The 18,760-nt window shown below is 37.8% G+C and overlaps 1 protein-coding gene across 1 annotated transcript in view; it reads right to left on the bottom strand.

The window, feature by feature from the left end:
- Nucleotides 1-18,760, bottom strand: part of dnajc7 (DnaJ (Hsp40) homolog, subfamily C, member 7) — a 37,276-nt gene that overhangs the window by 6,503 nt on the left and 12,013 nt on the right. The window contains exons 2-10 of the mRNA XM_072249718.1: nucleotides 16,492-16,580; nucleotides 14,390-14,514; nucleotides 12,836-12,949; nucleotides 12,038-12,112; nucleotides 11,135-11,253; nucleotides 8,050-8,203; nucleotides 4,601-4,765; nucleotides 2,162-2,253; nucleotides 1,285-1,358 (exon numbers count right to left, since the gene is read on the bottom strand). Of these exons, the coding sequence (XP_072105819.1) occupies nucleotides 1,285-1,358; nucleotides 2,162-2,253; nucleotides 4,601-4,765; nucleotides 8,050-8,203; nucleotides 11,135-11,253; nucleotides 12,038-12,112; nucleotides 12,836-12,949; nucleotides 14,390-14,514; nucleotides 16,492-16,580 (1,007 nt within the window). The remainder of the gene's footprint in view (nucleotides 1-1,284; nucleotides 1,359-2,161; nucleotides 2,254-4,600; nucleotides 4,766-8,049; nucleotides 8,204-11,134; nucleotides 11,254-12,037; nucleotides 12,113-12,835; nucleotides 12,950-14,389; nucleotides 14,515-16,491; nucleotides 16,581-18,760) is intronic.

Below are 18,760 nucleotides of genomic sequence, written 5' to 3'. Positions count from 1 at the left end.
TGTTGACTGTTTATTCTTTTCCATGGATGATGCCTGACCTGCTGAGTTCCTCCAGCATTTTGCGTGTTGTAAGGGAGTTTAAAGCCATTTTAAAGTCATTCTCACTTTACTAAAATTCTCTTATTGCAAGCACAAATAAAGACAGCCAGATTTTAAATTAAAACGCTCAAATCCCAGATACACCAAAGAGCTAGTTTTGCAGAATTTATAATAAGACTTATAGGCTAACAATAGTGAAATACACCACAAAATTTAGCTATTCATGGTCAAGGTTAAATGTGATGTCTGGGTGACACACTGCCATTTGTGATAAAACCTATTATAACTCACCAATACTATTCTGAAAATTATGAGCATAAATACAGATTACTTAAAGAAATTTAAAATTGACATCAGGATGCTCCTCACACGGCACAATTAACACATGGAATTGGCTTGACTGGGTCAATGGAAATAAAAATAGATTGGTCCATGTGATTCAGTGATAGAGGACTGGAGGCTCTTTTTACACAAACTAAATTGCCTCTCACATCAGAATGCATCCCGTGACATTCAACGGATTTGAAGTTAAAAGATTATCTTACAAGTTAAAAAAAATCTTTTTATATACTCAACAGAACACAAGTCAATTTTAGAGAAAGAAATTGAAGAGCTTACGTTGCAGATCCTTCTGCATTAAAGTTTGGTAATGGAATTCTATAAAACCATTAAAATTTAGAGAAATGAAAAAATTCCAACTGCCACAGAAAATTTTGCGGTTATGGAACTTTCAAAAAAAAACTCAATGCAAGGCATTGAGTCCATTAAACCCCACTCAGTACCCGTTTTATTTCTACCGTTTGGCAAATTCAACATCTATCCATTGACTTGGTTCTATACTTGCGCTCCACCCAAAAAAATTTCAATGAATAAATAATCAGCAGTCTGACTACCTTTATTAAGAAAGTACAATTTGGTGGAGATAAAAGTAGGTTAGGCCTGGCCCTAAAGTAGACAAGAGCTTCATCAACTCACCTCCAATTTGGTAAATCACTTAGTTCTTAACAGCCTTAATATGAACACAATTTATTGGGTTAGTGTAATTGTATATAGCTACCAGAAACAAGGCTTACTGGCAAACACAATGTCACACACACTTGATCTCACATGCCACCATAAAGTGCAGCCAAGAATTTTGATTGCTTTACTGAAGACATATTATTTTGAAATAGTCCACGTTTTGAGGGGGCTTTACATCAAATTGATCTAATCATAAACACTCACTGAGAGGATTTACTAGTTTACCTTTTGTTTTTTCTGTTTGGTATATTTTCTCATAATCTCTTACAGCCTCTTCATATTGTTCTGTATCCATATAACTACAAAAGGTATAACAATAAACAAACAGTAAACAGTTAACATGAACACTTTGCCAGATACAAAATGTCTTTTTAAAACCAACATTTACTTGCATACTCTCAATCAACTGCAGCTACACCAACAGGAACCTATGGCAGTCACTTGTATGTCTGACTGTGTAAGAGGGCCACCGGTTCAAGCCTAGCCATAGGATTAAAAGTAAACTGGTATTTCGGAGTCAGTTCAAGGAATTCAGGTCTATGATGTTAAAAGAGCAGCTGCCTCTCCAATCACATGGACACAAAAATCCCCCAAATCAAAATAAAAGATGAAGCATTCATGTCGGTTGGTCCTGAATTCAAATCCGGCCGGGTTCCAACCTGGGCAGCAGCAGTATCTGCACGAAAAGCCTGGCATCTTCCGTATCTTGCCACGAAAACCCTATGGACGACACTATCCATAGGGTTGCCATGAGTTGACGACAACTCAATGGCACTCAACAACAACATAATCTCTAAATTATGGTATTATGGTCTTGATAGAGGGTTCTACACTGCCATTGCATTGACGTTAAAGTGGAATATAACATGCAGCTGCCATTTTAATGTACAATTGATAGCAGCAACATGGGAACAATTTCTATCCCAATATTTTCTTTAAACTCCTGTCCAAAACTAGAGTGACAGCCAAAGTCTGACAGCAGCCTGTAAGTGCTTTGTGAAATTCAAAGTCTCAATCCAATTCCCAGTGATGCCATAGGTCAAACCAAATGCACATTCTGACACAATGAAAAGCTGAAATTCAATCCAAACATGCTGCTCACCACTGTGCCCGTCTCATGTAAGCCTTGATATATGTGTCATCAAGTTTTATTGCATTTGTGCAGTCTTCTATTGCTTGCTGCATCTTATTGAGCTGTAAAACACGCAACAACCAACAAATTTAGTATTCCTTAATAACTTTTTAAGCAGGTTTTTCATAAACCATATTTTATTTGTTACAACTGTGTTTCTCCAACTATAACATGGACTTCTCACTGTAGATGTTAGGAACAAGAAAATGCCAGCCTCTCAAAGATGCGTCATCATTTAAAATCATAACTAGTTTGTTCACAATCTCAACTCCTAATTCCAGTCATCTGTGGTAACCTTTCACAGCTTGCTTACCAAAATCAGTCTTCCTCTGCCTGTACTTCAGACTTTGCCTCTACTGTCCTTTACTTCAGTGCTGCATTTTTAAATGTTCAGATCACACTAACAAACTTTGTTTAATCAGAAAGCCATTTGTAATATTCTATAGTTGGAATTTCGTTACTGATAATGTAATTCAAATTAACTTGAAGATCCCCTTTAAACTTGTGCAATGATTTTATCATAGTTGCAGATATGTAACAACTGTAGTAGCAATAATGGCAATATAAAGTCATGCCAGGTTTCAGTGAAGCATATCTTTCTCATATTTAAAGAAAACATTACTGTTTATTTATTGCTTACAGCTGATTCTTTTGTCCCTTATAACCTTCCCTACTCTATCCTATAAGCATCGAGTCACAAATTGATTCTATTGTTGAGATCGCTAGCATATTCAGTGAGTGGTATCCAAGCATGTGGTAAAAGGGGAAGGGCAAGCTCTAAACTAAACTCCATCATGTCCTCACTCGATGTACAAGGATTACTGGATATTGATTCAAGCAGTAATTTCATTCAATCTTCATACCCCTTCTCCCCTCCTTCCCAAGCTGATGCCAGCTAGCTTACCCACCTCCCACCCGACATTTCACCAGAATAGCTATCACCACCTAACCCAGGCTTTGGAATTAATTTGGTCTGTGGGATTTATCTAGCCCCAGAAGAAATAATGAGTCGACAAAATATTCATATTATCCAAACCTTATGACTACTAGTCATAGAGTAATACAGCACAGAAAGAGGCCCTTTAGTCCAATTGGTCCATGCCAACCATGGCATCCTCCTTGCTAGTCCCAGTTGCTCACATTTGTCCTACAACCCTCTAAGCCCTTCCCCTCCACATACCTATCCTAAAGCCTCTTACATGTTGCAATTATACCCACCACAACTACTTCTGGCATTTTATTTCAGGTACTCTCTACCCTCTGCGTAAAGGAGGTCTCTTTTAAATCTCGCCCCTCTTATCTTGAATCTGTAGCCTCTAGTTTTTAACTCTCTGACCCTGGGAAAGACTACGAGTGTTTACCTTATCCCTACCTCTCATAATGTTATCTCTCTCTGGCTATCCATCCCATAGGATGATGATGGTTCTTTTCAGTTAGTGGGGTTTGATATGAAAGGAACAGCGTGTGCATGAGTGGATTTTAGGTGAGTAGGGGGTTGTACAGGTCCAGACCCACCCTCTCGACATCCCCTCCTGGATCCAGCGGCATGGTGGGGTCCAAGACGGCTGGGGGAATTTTGTTGCAGTGAATGGCCAGACCAAGCTTTGATGCAAGGGATGCGCTTTCCACGCTTCACGGCACGTGTTTGCTAGATGGCCGTTGACCCTACGAGAGGGTTCATCTGCCCTTTGACAGGTCTTGTTTTTCATCCTGCAGGGTGTCTAGCCACCCTCCTCACCAGGTGGGGGAGCCGGTTTAGTCGCTGACCACGCGACAGGTAGTACTGGGTTACAACAGACAATAGGTGAAGTAGGCCATTTGGCCCTTCGAGCCAGCACCGCCATTCATTGTGATCATGGCTGATCATCCACAATCAGTACCCCATGCCTGCCTTCTCCCCATATCCCTTGACTCCACTATCTTTAAGAGCTCTACCTAACTCTTTCTTGAAAGCATCCAGAGAATTGGCCTCCACTGCCTTCTGAGGCAGAGCATTCCACAGATTGTTACATGTTACCAGTAGCACTCAGACGAGTGACCTGATAAACTTCTATGAGATCACCCCTCATTCTCCTAAGCTCCAAAGAGTAAAGATCTACATGGACATCCTTTCCCTATGACTCAGGCCCTCCATTCCTGACATCATTCTTGTAAATCTCTTCTGCACCCTTCCCAGCTTGGCAATGTCTTTCCTGTAACAGGGTGACCAAAACTGTGCACAATACTCAGTGTGGTCTCACCAATGTTTTACTTAACTGCAACATTATGGCCCTACTCCATAACTTGATTGCCTGACCGATGAAGGTCAGTATGCTAAATGTTGTCTTCACCACACTGTCTACTTGCACAACTGTTTCAGTAAACTTTACACTTGTAACAACTAAATAACAAAAATAACAAGAAACTTACCTTGGAGCCTACTGTGCCCCGATTACAGTACAATTTAGCATTAGTTTTGATGTTATTTGGATCAATTTTCAGAGCTTCTGTGTAAAGTTCAAATGCCTTGTCAAATGATCCTTCTTTAAAAGCCCTGTTCCCTTCTTCCTTCTTTGCTCGCAATGCTTTAGCATTCTGTTTGCAGAAAGAAAACAAATACCGCCACACTGCTGTCTCAGGTCAAACGTCAAAAAATAACATCTGAGCATAAATATTCACTTTACCACGAAAACTCTTCCATTGAAATTTCAATTGTTCAAGACATTCTAAAAGTAACAGAAATTTCAAAAGAAAAAAACCTCTTTTCTGTGTCCATGCATCTTTTCCTCACTAAAAAAAGGATCACAAGCAGCTCATTCTCAGGCACCTGAGATATGTTTCAGGAACAATACTCATTAGATTCAATAGCGCTGATCAGGGTTCCCACCCAAAATATTACCGTTTCCTCCATTTTCCAGACACTGAATGACAAGCTATGCATTGAGTTTTCATTTCAGCCCCTCACACAAGTCATATGAAATGAATGTTAGAAACTAGTTATCTTGAAGCTATACCTGCTTCAGTGTTGAGGAACCATGACAGGGACCAGTGCAACTGTAGCTTCAGTTGTTCATGCTGCTAGTGCCTGACATTGTGAAGCCAGTAATGCACTGACGGGATAAACAGTTACTGCTGCTGAATGCAATTGCAGAAATTAATGGATAACTGTTAATAAAATAAAATAGACGCACAAGGGTATTTTATGGTGTGGCAAATATGTTCAAAGGAAAATTTTAAAAACCTTGTGCAATTTTTCTAAAAAGTTTACATAATCTTCCCCCTCCAAACTTTCTCATTCAAGAGACTCAGAAGAGCATCAACTGATTGTACTTAAAGCATTCAGAACAAAAATAAAAGTATGCTGAAATAACTCAGTGGGACAAGCAGCATTTGAGGAGGCAAAAATGTCGAAGCGGACGTTTCAGGTCGAGACCCTGGATCAGGACCATTAGTCGATATCTTGGGTTGATTTCCAGCAGTACTTTCGCATGGTTTACCCCCACCATGAAAACGTTTTGCCTCAACCACTGAACTATTCTACTATCAAACATGAAATTACTCATGAATCACCTGTACTTTAGAAATGTACCATGGGAAAGGACTTCCCAGTCACTTTGGCTAGAAGTTTGTGATTGTCATTGCTTCGCTGTAATGCTGATAAAAAAATGAATTTGTACAATGTACATCTTAGCGTCACAATAATCCACAGAGCCGTGTAAAAACAATGTTCTTACATTTTTGTGGAACATATCTGAGACAACAGCCAATTGATTATTTATGGCTTTGATTTATTTAAAGCAAATGAAGAAACTACTCCTCTATGTCCCAGTTGCTACTGCAAACATTTTGCTTCCCATGCAAGATGATAACAGAAAATATTGTTTTAGTTATAAAATTACTTGAGTATCATGAACTGGTAAAATATTTGAAACAAATTTCTGCATTTATGCCGAAAACTGCAGATATTATGAAGTCTTCCACAGGGTCTAGTTATAACTACGCAAATTGTAACGATCTAACAATGCTTTTAATAATACAGGATTTATTGGTTACTATACCAATTCACAAAAATATACAAAATTCAGTGGTGAATAATTAGAGAATGGCAGAAAACAATCCATTCAATGCAAATACTGACCATCTGATTTACAGAAATACATTCAGATTACTTGTTGATCCAAAGCTCTTCCTCATGCATCAAGGCTGATTTTATTCTACTTAGACATAATGCACCTGATAGCTTAACGATTACTGAGTGCTTTTATCTGCATTACAAGTGTTATGAAATTTGTCCTTCTGCTAGTTGTATTATCTTTAATTATTGGAAGGAACTGGAGAGTAGTCTGCATCTCACTGCCCAAAAATATTCTTCCAATCAAAAATACTTGGATAAACACTTAAGTGCCATATTCTATAAGATCTTAACTCAGATCTGGAAACTAGGATTATGTTAGATAGCAGTATTTTGATTGATGTTGGTTAGGTGGACTGAGTGGCTTCACTTCCACATTGTATATTTCTATGAAAATCAAACAGGCTAGATCACAGCCTTGAAGATTTTGCCATCTGATTTTTCACTCCAAGCTTTACTCAGGCAATACAGATGAACACTCAAACAGATTCACTAAATCAAACCTGCACAAGTATGTATACCAGTACCCAAAACTCAAAGTAAATTTGATCAGAGCACATGTGTGTCACCACATACAACCCTGAGATTCTTTTTCCTGTGGGCATACTCAACAGATCTGCAGAATAGTAACTGTAAACAGGATAAATGAAAGATCAACTAGAATGCTGAAGACAACAAACTGTGCAAATGCAAATATAAATAAATAGCAAGAAATAACAAGATAAAGAGTCCTTCAAGTGAGATAATTTGTTGTGGAAATATCTCAATAGATGAGTGTAGTTCAAGAGCCTGATGATTGAGGGGTAGTAACTGTTCTTGAACCTGGTGATACAAGATCTGAGGCACTTCTACCTTCTACCCGATGGCAGCAGCGAGAAGAGAGCATGGCCTCGGTGGTGAGGTTCTTTCATGATGGATGCTGCTTTCCTACCAGTGTTTCATGTAGATGTGCTCAATGGTTGGAGGGCTTTACCCATGATATACTGGGTCAAATCCACTACCTTTTGCAGGATTTTCTATTCAAAGGCATTGGTGTTCCCATACCAGGCCATAATGCAGCTTTGTCAGCACACTTTCCGCTACACATCTATAGAAGTCTGTCGAAGTTTTTGATGTCATGCTGAATTTCTGCAGACTCCTAAGGAAGTAGAGGCGCTATCATGCTTTCTTTGCAATTATATTACATGATAGGTCCAGGACAGGTCCTCTGAGATAGTGACACCCAGGAATTTAAAATATTATTTCAAGATAACAGAAATGCAAAATCCACCATTATAAAGAATTGAAAAATGAAAGCAATTTGCAATTCTTTTTGTAAAAATATTAAGGCGATTTAAGTTTAGAACATTTTATTTGGCTTTGTTGCTTCATCACTGCCATAGCCAATACAACCAGCTGGCAAGCTAAAACAAAATTCAAGAAACGTCCCGAGTTTCTGTTTCTCCTCTAAACCTGCTACTTGGTGCATTCCATTCTCCCTCCCCTCTTTTTATCCTTGTTGGCAACCTTTGATTCAGGTTTCACAATAACTAGATGAATCATTACCCAGTTACTTGCATATAAAAAATGGAATCAAGTCTCCTATCATTCTTGTGACTGACACTTAAAAGAACTCTAATCATTTTAAACACTTCAATATGCCACTAAATCAGAAAGAAGTCCCTTTCACACAAAAAAAAATTACTGCAGTAAGAACATTATCAATCTTTTTGTCTCTGGGCCCTGTAAGAGGGCTATCAGTACCTACCCTGCATGCAAGTCGAGCCTTTACATGATCAGGTGCCATTCTTAAAGCCTGGACAAAAAATTGCACAGCTTTTTCAATACAGTCCTCATAGTAAAGGCAAAGTCCTCTCACGTACAAAGCATCTGCATTAGTTGAATCCATCCGCAAAATATCACTGAAACAAAAACAGACAAATTATTGTTGATACCCTAGTTGTTTGGGCAAATTAAAAGATGTGGGGGTTGTTGATACTGGAGCAGAGATTAACAGAGAATCTGTCAGTCTTGTTAGTGAAAAAGAAGAGTTTTAATAGTGTAGATGTGCAGACACTGCTTCTATTGACAAAAAGAGTCAGTACACTGAGGGCACAGATTGAGTAATTTTGATAAAAGATTCTTTTTTTTGTTGTTTTTTAAACGCAATGAGTTGAGTAAATCTGAACTGGTGGTGGTGGCAAGAGAGAATTGGAGTAAATACTCAAAAACAAAGTTATTGCAGGATGATAGTAAAGAACAGGAAGGTGTATTTTTAAATTTATTGATATAGCATAATAACTGGCCCTTCCGGTCCAACAAGCTCGTGCCTAATTGGGTCCTTACTTCAAAGAGAAAGAACAAGCAGAAAAGGCAGAACAGGTTTTTTAAAGCAAAAATAACTAACTAGTTATCATCAGATGCATAAAGTTTGAAACAAAACAGTACATTACTTTGTTAAAACTATAGGCAGCCTTTAATGGTAAAGGAATTAAAACGCCTGGCTGCCTATAGCTTAGATAGCATAGATACAAGTTCATTTGATTCATTGGACATTGGCAACACTATAACAGCACAGGCATTCTTCGCTTGTGGCAGATCACCGAGACTACTTGAAAGAAGGCGTCACAACAAAGCCCAATAAATATATACATTTTTCAAACAGGGGTTGATCAGGAACACCAAACATTCTAACAAATCTCTGCAGATACAAATATCCTGACTGGTTTCAATATGGTCTGCATAGCAATTCAAATGCACAATAATGTAAGAAGACACAAAGAGTAGTGGACTCAGCCCAATACATCATGGGCACATCTCTCCCTACCATCAGAAGTAGTTACATGAGCGCTGACCTCAAGAAGGCAACACCTATCAACAAGGATTCCCACCATCCATACCATATCATCTTCTTGCCACTACCGTTGGGCAGGAGGGACAGAAGCCCGAAATTCCACATCAGCAGGTTCAAGAACAGCTACTTTCCTTCAACCATTCAGTTCTTGAACCAATCTGCACAACGCTAATCACTACCTCATTATAGCACCACCATGAGCATTTTGCAGCACAATGGAATTTGTCTTTTTTTTTCTTGTATAATTCATGCCTAATGCATGTTGCTCTTGTGAAGGTGGTGCCTCCAATGCTGTGTGCCCGTGATGTTGCTGCAAGTAAATTTTTCATTGCACTTGTGCATACATGAGTATATATCAATAAATTTGACTTTGACCAAATCTATATTTGGCCTGTTTCTCTATCTACAGCATGCTTTGTTCTTCAGAAACTGGTGTAGATGGAAGAAAGCAATGATTTTTTACTAATCTACTTGCTCAAAATGCAAAGTGGCCTACAGTTAAAGATTAGCTTTATTTGTCACATGTACAAAGTTCTGGGTCTGTGGTTTATGGATTAGACTGCAGTTCAACTGGACTCTTGATTACATGTTTTTATATTCTATGTTTTTGTTCATTCTTTCTTGCTGCTCTTTATGCGACTTGTTATTTTTGCACACGGGGGTTTGATGTTCTTGGTGCCATTTGCACAATTTTTTTGTGCGTGAGGCCTTGATGCTCTTGTTGCCATTTGCACAATTTTTGTTTGCACACAGGGGTTTGATGTTCTTGTTGCCATTTGCACAATTTTTGTTTGCACACGGGGGTTTGATGTTCTTGTTGCCATTTGCACAATTTTTGTTTGCACACGGGGGTTTGATGTTCTTGTTGCCATTTGCACAATTTTTGTTTGCACACGGGGGTTTGATGTTCTTGTTGCCATTTGCACAATTTTTGTTTGCACACGGGGGTTTGATGCTCTTGTTGCCATTTGCACAATTTTTGTTTGCACACGGGGGTTTGATGCTCTTGTTGCCATTTGCACAATTTTTGTTTGCACACGGGGGTTTGATGTTCTTGTTGCCATTTGCACAATTTTTTTGCGCGTGAGGCCTTTATGCTCTTGTTGCCATTTGCACAATTTTTGTTTGCACACGGGGGTTTGATGTTCTTGTTGCACGATTTTTTTTGCGCTTGGGGCTTTGATGCTCTTGCTGTTTGTGCATTTTGTTTTTTGTGCATGGGCATTTGATGCTTTTGTTGCCACTTGCATAATTTTTTTGCACTTGTGAGTTTGATGCTCTTGTTGCTGTTTGCATGACTTGTTTTTTTGCGCTTGGGGGTTTGATGCTCTTGCCGTTTGTGCATTTTGTTTTTTGTGCATGGGCACTTGATGCTTCTGTTGCCATTTGCGCAATTTGTATCTTCGTGCACGGGGAGGGAGGAGGGAAGGGTTTGATGTTCTTGTTGCCGTTTGCATAATGTATTTTTTTGTGTATGGGGGGCAGGGGGTTGACGTTGTTCTTTGAAAGGCTTCCACAGTTTTCTTTGCTTTGTAGCTGTCTGGAGAAGACGAATCTCAGAGTTGTATACTGCATACATACTTTGATAATAAATATTACCTTGAACCATTGAAACATACAGTGAAATGCATCATTTTGCATTGCCGACCAACACAGTCCAAGGATTATGTTGGGGACAGCCCTCAAGTGTCGCCATACTTCCAGCACCAACATACCATGCCCATAACTCATTAACTCTAACCATACATCTTTGGAATATGGGAAGAAACTGGAGCACCTAGAGGAATCCCACACGGTCATGGGGAGAATGTACAAACTTCATACAGCAGCGGGAATCGAACCCCTATCGGTGATTACTGGCACTGTAAAGTGACGGGATTACCACTACGCTACCATGCCACCCACTACTAACTAACAACCCTTGTGGAATGTGGAGAATATTTTTAAAAAATGCAAAGTAACATTTGTAAGGTCACAGCACTCAAAAATGAATATATACCTTGCCACTGATTGAGCATCAGGGTAGCGACCAAGTAATGCCAAACATTCAGCTTTAAGGATTTTGAAGCGGTGACAGACAGGAGCAAACTCAAGGGCACGATCCATACAATATACAACCTGAGATAAGTCAAAGAGATATGACATAGGACACTGTGCAATTAGTTCTTTAATTTAATCAGAATTCAAAGGGAGTTTTGAAAGGCACAAGAATTCTTTCAATAACTAAGAAAGAATTAAGTGACTTGAACTCAAAAAGTTAAAGAAAAATAAGTCAAATATAGAGTAGGTAGAAGTGAATCAGAAAGAATTAAAACAGTGGGTGCATTTGCTTTCATAAGCCACGTTTTGGTATTGAAGCATTGGAATAGAAATTTATCTTCGGTTGCAATGTGCTAAATTTCCAATACTGCAGTGGCTGTGAATTGGGCACTGGTTCAGAAATTTGATTCCGGTAACACTAACGGCCAAATTTTGAACAACATGCTGATGCTGCTATATTGGGTGTTTGGCACGTGACAGAGGACAAACTTCTAAGTAAAGATTGACTGCAGTTTTACGGCAGGTTATACTAACCAGCTACGGAAAGCAGGCAATTTTTTTGCCAGAGTATGGGGAAGAATGCATTTAAGAGGTGATTAAACAGTTCAACCTTTTGAGTTCAAATCAATTAATTCTATTTTAGTAGCAATGGATAAGTGGAAATTGTCTTATATCAACTTGCAAAGCCATCAACCAAAAACTTCACTGAATTTTCGCACATTTTCAGTTTCCCCAAATTTTCTTCTCTGAGCTGGATGCTTAGGTATTACCACATTTTAAAAAATCTTTTAATTCCCAAGTTGTTACAAGTTAATGTTTAATTCATTTTTATTAACGTACTTATGAAGGAATGGAGGATTACCTTTCTGAAATCTCTTTTCCCAAAGTCAATTTCAGCTATTCTTTCATACTCCAATACTGCGTCTGCATTCTTCAACTAGAGACAGAACAGGACAGCTAAACTGAAGGTCCAGTACAATGTCAAATTTCTCAAATAAATCTCAACATTAAACCTGGGTTTGGAATAAGTTAGCTCTACCATACAACATTAGGCAGCATAGTCCTGTGTGTCACCAGATTATGATGTCCAAATATTTTGTGTGTATGATAAAATAGGCCCAGAAGCACACAGGAGAGAAGTACTGGACAGAAGAAACAGAAGTCATCTGTCAATGCTTAGACTATGTTTAAATACTTTTGTTTCAGTGAAGCCCAGAACCACCTTTATGTCCTTCTAACTCTTGCCTGTCAGATTCCTCTTAATCCCTTTTTGTTTTAATATCAATATCCTCATATCCCTTCAAAACTATCAGCCTTCATAAAATTTATTTCCTCTGCAGAAATTAAAATCAACTTGCTTTAACTACACAGATCCCTGTATGATTTTTTCTTTTTTTTGTAATGCAATTTGGCTTCTGCTTCAGTCTCAGCACCACTCTCCTTTAACAATCAAATTCACTTTTGAAAAGAATTTGATATCTTGTCCTATTTGAATTTGAATCAAGATTTTACAGGAAGCTTATTACAGTTTGCTGGCAGCAGGATTGATCTTCGGCTGCAGCTGTTAACACAATTCATCCTTCTATCTCCCCATTAGAATCATGTATTTATGTTTGCTAAGTTAAGAGCTGGAGATAATTACAAGAGATATGCTTCTTACCTCAGTGTGTGCCGGAATGTTGTCACTTTCCAGTTCCAGAACTTTACAAAAACACCGGCGAGCAGCCATTGCATTCCCTAAGGAAAGATGACATTTCCCCTCTCGCAGGTGACCCTAAAGTTAGAACACAGTGTTTGAAAAATCTGTAACATGAAGAACTGCTGACACAGAATAAAATGTGCTTTTGAAAGGTCTCCAACCCCCTCTTCACTTTTAAGTAGTAATAAATTCAAAACCTAAAGACAGAAATAGTTTTGTTGGTGTACATCAGAAACTCATGGAGAGGTAATGCCATAAGCTAAGAAATGAAACAATGAAATCATGTTAGAAGAAACTGGGGTTACCATGAGAACATCAATGAAATCTAATCATTAGTAGGTACCTAATTATTTATGCTATAAGTGTAACACCCTGGGAAAGGTTTCACTGCTAATGTAATGGGCCAGAGATTGTCTTCCCTAGACTTATGCAGCCAACAAAACTTGAGGGTTACATAAGTATTTGGAACCTTGCACATTTCAGGCTATGTTTTTAATATATTCGTTTGCAGAATGAAGACACTGCTGGCAATGGCAGTATTTATTGTACATCCCTAATTGTCCTGGGTCATCAACTATATTGCAGGGCCTGGTATTATGTATAGACCAAAGGGGGCAAGGATGGCAAATTTTCTTCCCTGAAGGACATTAGTGAATCAGATGGGTTTTTTTTAAAAGACAATTTTGTGGATTTTTAAAAAAAAAAAATTACATAATTCCTTAGTTACCTGAATGGAATTTTAACACGAGGCTTTGGAACAACAATCCATAACTTTGTCTGCTAGTCCAATGACACAGACATTTTGTTATTGTAACTTGAACATTAACTTTTGGAACTTTGCTTGAACAATATATTAAGCTAGGATTTGTCACTGGGATCTTTGCTCGAAAAGTGGGAAAAGTGAACTGATAAATTATGCATCTCAATATTTACATCTCTGAACTGCTTCCATCAGTACTAGCCTTGTTGGTAAATATGTAATATTTACACTCTGAGAAAAGATAACAAGAAAATTGTGTCATGCTCTTCAGCTTTTCAGCAGAGTCACAATTAACAAGCATTGCTAGTTTCCAGAAAATGCCCTAGTTAATTCACTGTCTAAAGTAAACATGCGCAAATTTATAAAAACGAGATCGATCCCAATATTTAAGCTCTAATTTGAATATCTACGAAGACACATCTATATACTATTTATAAAAATTTAACAGATGTGACCTCCAATATCCTCAAAAGATACATTACCTTTTAAGGAAGTGTTTCAATACATTCCAAAAATAAAACAATTCACAATGATCTGGTTTGAGTGAATGCAAATACATTCAGAAGTCACACTTACTTCTGGGTTGTAAATCACCAAGCAGATTTAAAGGGAACAAATTTCTTTTATTTACCATGTGAAGCAGTAAATGTAATGCCTACAAGTTTGAGGGAAGTGTTTTATGTTATTTGGGAGATAAAAACAGGAGTTTCACCATCACACATAACTAAGTTTCAGACTGATCATCCATGACATACCTTCACAAAAGTATCATCCAACCTCACAGCTTGCTGTGCATCTTCAAGGGCCTCCCGGACTTTACCCATCATCATAAGAGTAGCTGCTCGATTGCCATAGTAACTGGCATTTTTAGGGCAAGTATCTGGTTAAACAAAAGAATACTTAAGTTATTTTAGAAGGCATTCCAAAATGAATACTTTATATAAAAATCAACATTAATTTAAACCCATTTCATATAAATTTTGGTAAAGTACTCCATGAGCAATATTTGAGACTATATTGCTAATCAAGAGACCATTTTGCAGTTTGGGGCGGGGGTGTGGAAGAGTTTAAAAGTTCTGCAAGAAAGAGCTAGTATCGATAATAATGGCAACAAGACCACTAAACTGATGCAAAACAAAATGAAAAGTTTACCAATTGTCATTCAGAGAAAAATTGCCTGTGCATTCTTGGCAAATGCAAATAAATGTGAACATGCCCTCTGAAATAACTCCACAATCCATTCAGCTCAAGGGCAAGTAAGAATTGCTTATGATACCCATACCCAGTTAATAAATCCACTAATTGTAATAGTTTAGTCAGAATGAATTTTCGCCATTCTGTGCCGAGATGTCAGGCACTTTTCTTGAACTCCTGCTCTACAGAAATTACTGTTGGCCTACACGACATCAATACCATTGCTAATTATGTATTACATAAACAGCTTTTAGTTCATATGTTTGCCTGACACCCTCAAAATTACTGTTCATAAAAACAGTGGGTTTTCCATACCTGAAGGATGGGTAGGTGACAGGCAGCTGGTGGTAAAGTATGATGATGATCACTTTATTTGTCATATTATATAAGGGAGCAGCAAAAAACCCAAGTTTCACAAACCATTAATATTCTAGTGCTATTCTGAAATATAAGTTTGTAAGATTAACCAGAAGTCAAATGTTTTACAATATACCCGAGCTAACACAATAGCATAAAACCAGATTTAATAAGCCTCTGAGATTAAAAAAAATTATAAAAACCACAGAGAAAGACAACACTAGTACTTTGTGAAGCTTAGCAATAAAGTTTTTTAAATATATTTTTGCATATTTCTTTCTTTCTTTTCTTCTATTTGTTTTTCTTTCTGAATTTTTAAGTAGCAGCTGCCAGGGACTTTCTGTTACCTTGCATCAAAGTATATAGGCCATTTAACCAAAGGTGCCAACAGAATCAAGCCTGATCATACCTTCTTCTAACTTTCATGCCTGCTTTTATCCCCGAGTAGTGATGAAATGAATGGTCCAAGGCAGTGGTCCCCAACCAAACCACCGGACCACAAGGAAACAATATGATTTGGCGATATGAACCGATATGAGTCAGCTGCACCTTTCTTCATTCCCTGCCACGCCCACTGTTGAACTTGAACGCATGCGAGGTCCGCAAGAATATTGTCAATATTAAACCGGTCCGCAGTGCGCAAAAGGTTGGGGACCCCTGGTCCAAGGCACCTGAGGCTACTTGTACCCTTGCAGCTGTTAACCTTGTTTTACGATATGGAAAGTATCATGGTAACTGTTTTCAGTTTCCCTGGGTTTAACAAACTCCTCTGGCATATTCTTCCTCAGATGCTATGTAACATCTTCTTTGCCAATTAAGCTTAATTCAGATTAAAATTCAAGATCCACATAACAAATATATGTAGCCACAGTTTGTGTATTTTTATAATTTTTGGATATTTTTCAGGTTTTGCTCAGTAGCCATTTTTAGTATTAAATTGTCTCAAGACAAGTATGACATTATGACAAATTCTTAATTCCCATAATTTCTGCAATGTATTCCCATAACAATTTCTCTTCAATCAGATATTACAAATTGCACAAGTTCAATACAGCAGCCAACAAAAGAGTAAAATTATCAAAATGAAACAGTATTTACAAAAGCAGAGAGATGACCTTTTAATTTTATCAATTGATTAGGTTTTCATTTACAAATTATAGTTGAGAAGTAATAGTCCTGAAAACTGCTTATCGTTTTAATTGAACACCAGCATTTAAAACGTAACTGCTGTGTCCACTTAAAAAGTCTGCAAGTTTCTCATGAATCCACACTAATGACAAAGTAATGGCTTAAATCATATCCTTACCTATTGCCTTTGTGTAATGATTGTATGCTTCATTGTAGTCCTTCTTCCCATAAAATTCATTTCCTTTTTCTTTAAATGATTCGGCCCTTCTGTAAAATTTAAAAAAAAACAGCTTTAATTTTATGCATTAAATACATGTCAATGCTATGACATCAATATAATATTCCACTATTGCCTTTCAATCATTCTGAAGAATTTTAAACATGCTTGAGATTTGAGTTACTCAACAAAATAAAATGCAGTACCTTAACCTGTGAAAGATTCCTATGGCTTATATGCACCTTTGAAATAGGCAACTGACTTCAATCTGGTTCATGAATGCAATTTGAAAAAGGTATCAGCCACTCCTAAAATGTGCTCTCTAATATGGTTGACTTTTACATCCTCTTAAGTGCCCACATTTGATTGCTGTAAAACAAATAAAAACTCCTGACCAACCAGTTTTCTCAGGGTAATCAGAGATGGACAGACTGACCTGTGGACCTCATGTCCAGGAACAGCTGACAAAGGAGTGAAGAGATTAGGGCCACAGGACTGAATCATCTGTAGCAATGGAAACCACTGAATCCACAAAGTTCTACTCCTCTAGACTTTTCCACGCTGGTGGCAGATACCATCAGTAACATTTTACAATTTGCAAAACAGCGATTCTATGATTAAGAACAGCCACGTTCTTCTTTCCCTCTGGCAGACAGAGAGTGTCAGGCAAGTGTGGGCTTTTCAAGGATTGCACACTTCGAGAAGATACAAAAAAAATTAATTCCACTTATACTGCACTGAAGGCACTAGACCCAAATACCAAATGAGGGACACGAGATTTGTCCTTGAATGCTCAGCCAGTCTGCAACCACTTCCAAAAAAAAAATGATGGAATTGTCTGATACTCAAGGAGCAGAGTTGAGAAATGAAAATGAAAGTTAAAAATCTAAAATTGAAACAAAAATTGCCGTGAATCTGTGAATACATCAGCACCAAAATGAAAAGGTAGATTTACAGTATGTCTCAAGTGACACCACCACCAAAGCTCATGAACTGTTGCATCTATTTTAGAATATGATTCATATTTCCAGCAAATTCTCTGTCAAGGAGAAAGTAATTAGAATGTGAACATAGCAATAATTAACATGTTTACAGAGGGGCACATTAATGACATAAATATGAAACACAATGGAAGTTGAAAAGAGAAATGTTCCAAAAAAGACTTTTGAAAGGTAGCCTTAATTATCAGTTCACAAGCACAGCAAGATATCTGGGTGAAGTCATTCAAATACCACAGTATATGTACGTCCTTGACAAGTGCATGAAATACCAAAAAGCTCCATCTATACATAGAAAGAGTAACATTAGAAGTTATTCCTGCAACTCCAGACTCCTAAATGGATTGGTTGATGATAAAACTACCTGCCAAATGAAACACTCCTCATTTAAGTGACTCCTCCTAGTAGTCCTTTATTTGTTCCTAATATGGCATTGACTAAATATTGAAAGCACACAACACCAGCCCCATTTTCCTCACCGCTATTCCAAGTAAAGACAGCAAACAATTGATCTGCAAGTCACTTTGTTTTGCAAAACTGCGGCACATAGCGTAGTGGCTAGCAGATTCGCTTTATAGCTGTCGTTGTCTGTACATTCTTCTTGTGACCACCTGGATTTCCTCTGGGTGTTCTGGTTTCCTCCCACATTCCAAAGACATCAGTTAGGGTTAGTGAGTTGTGGTCATGGTATACTGGCGGCAGAAGCGTGGCAACACTTGTGGGCTGCCCCAGCACAAGCTGGTTGTTGCTGCAAAACAACCCATTTCACTGTATGTTTTGATGTACATGTTTTGAAGCTAATCTTAATTATGGATTTAAAAATTACATAGAATACATTCAAAGAAATAAGTTATGCTGGTTAAGGGTTTAATCACCAGATGCAATGTCTCAGGCAAATTGGATCTGATTAGTGTGGATTGCTTTTAGTGTCACACATGATTTTTAACACTTCAGAAGCTGTATCTTTCATTTTGTGGTTCCATAAACTAAAATAAAATATTACTTCGTGGGAGAATTGCCCTCATTAAAAGGAGCATTCCGTCAAAGGGAACAGACATAATCAACAGCAAGAACCCAGAGCCTGTCTTTGATGAATGCAGATTACAAAGACATTTTTAACTTTATGAGCACATTATTAACTGCTGACACATAGGTCTTCTGTGGTCAACAGCACTGAAATAAAGATGTTAATCTCCCAGGATTTATCTGCAGCATGGATATTTAAGATTTGT

This window comes from Mobula birostris, chromosome X (assembly GCF_030028105.1).
Source record: "Mobula birostris isolate sMobBir1 chromosome X, sMobBir1.hap1, whole genome shotgun sequence".
Taxonomy (NCBI): domain Eukaryota; kingdom Metazoa; phylum Chordata; class Chondrichthyes; order Myliobatiformes; family Myliobatidae; genus Mobula; species Mobula birostris.
Note: the sequence above shows the minus strand (reverse complement) of the source record. Positions and strands in the feature narration are given on the sequence as shown.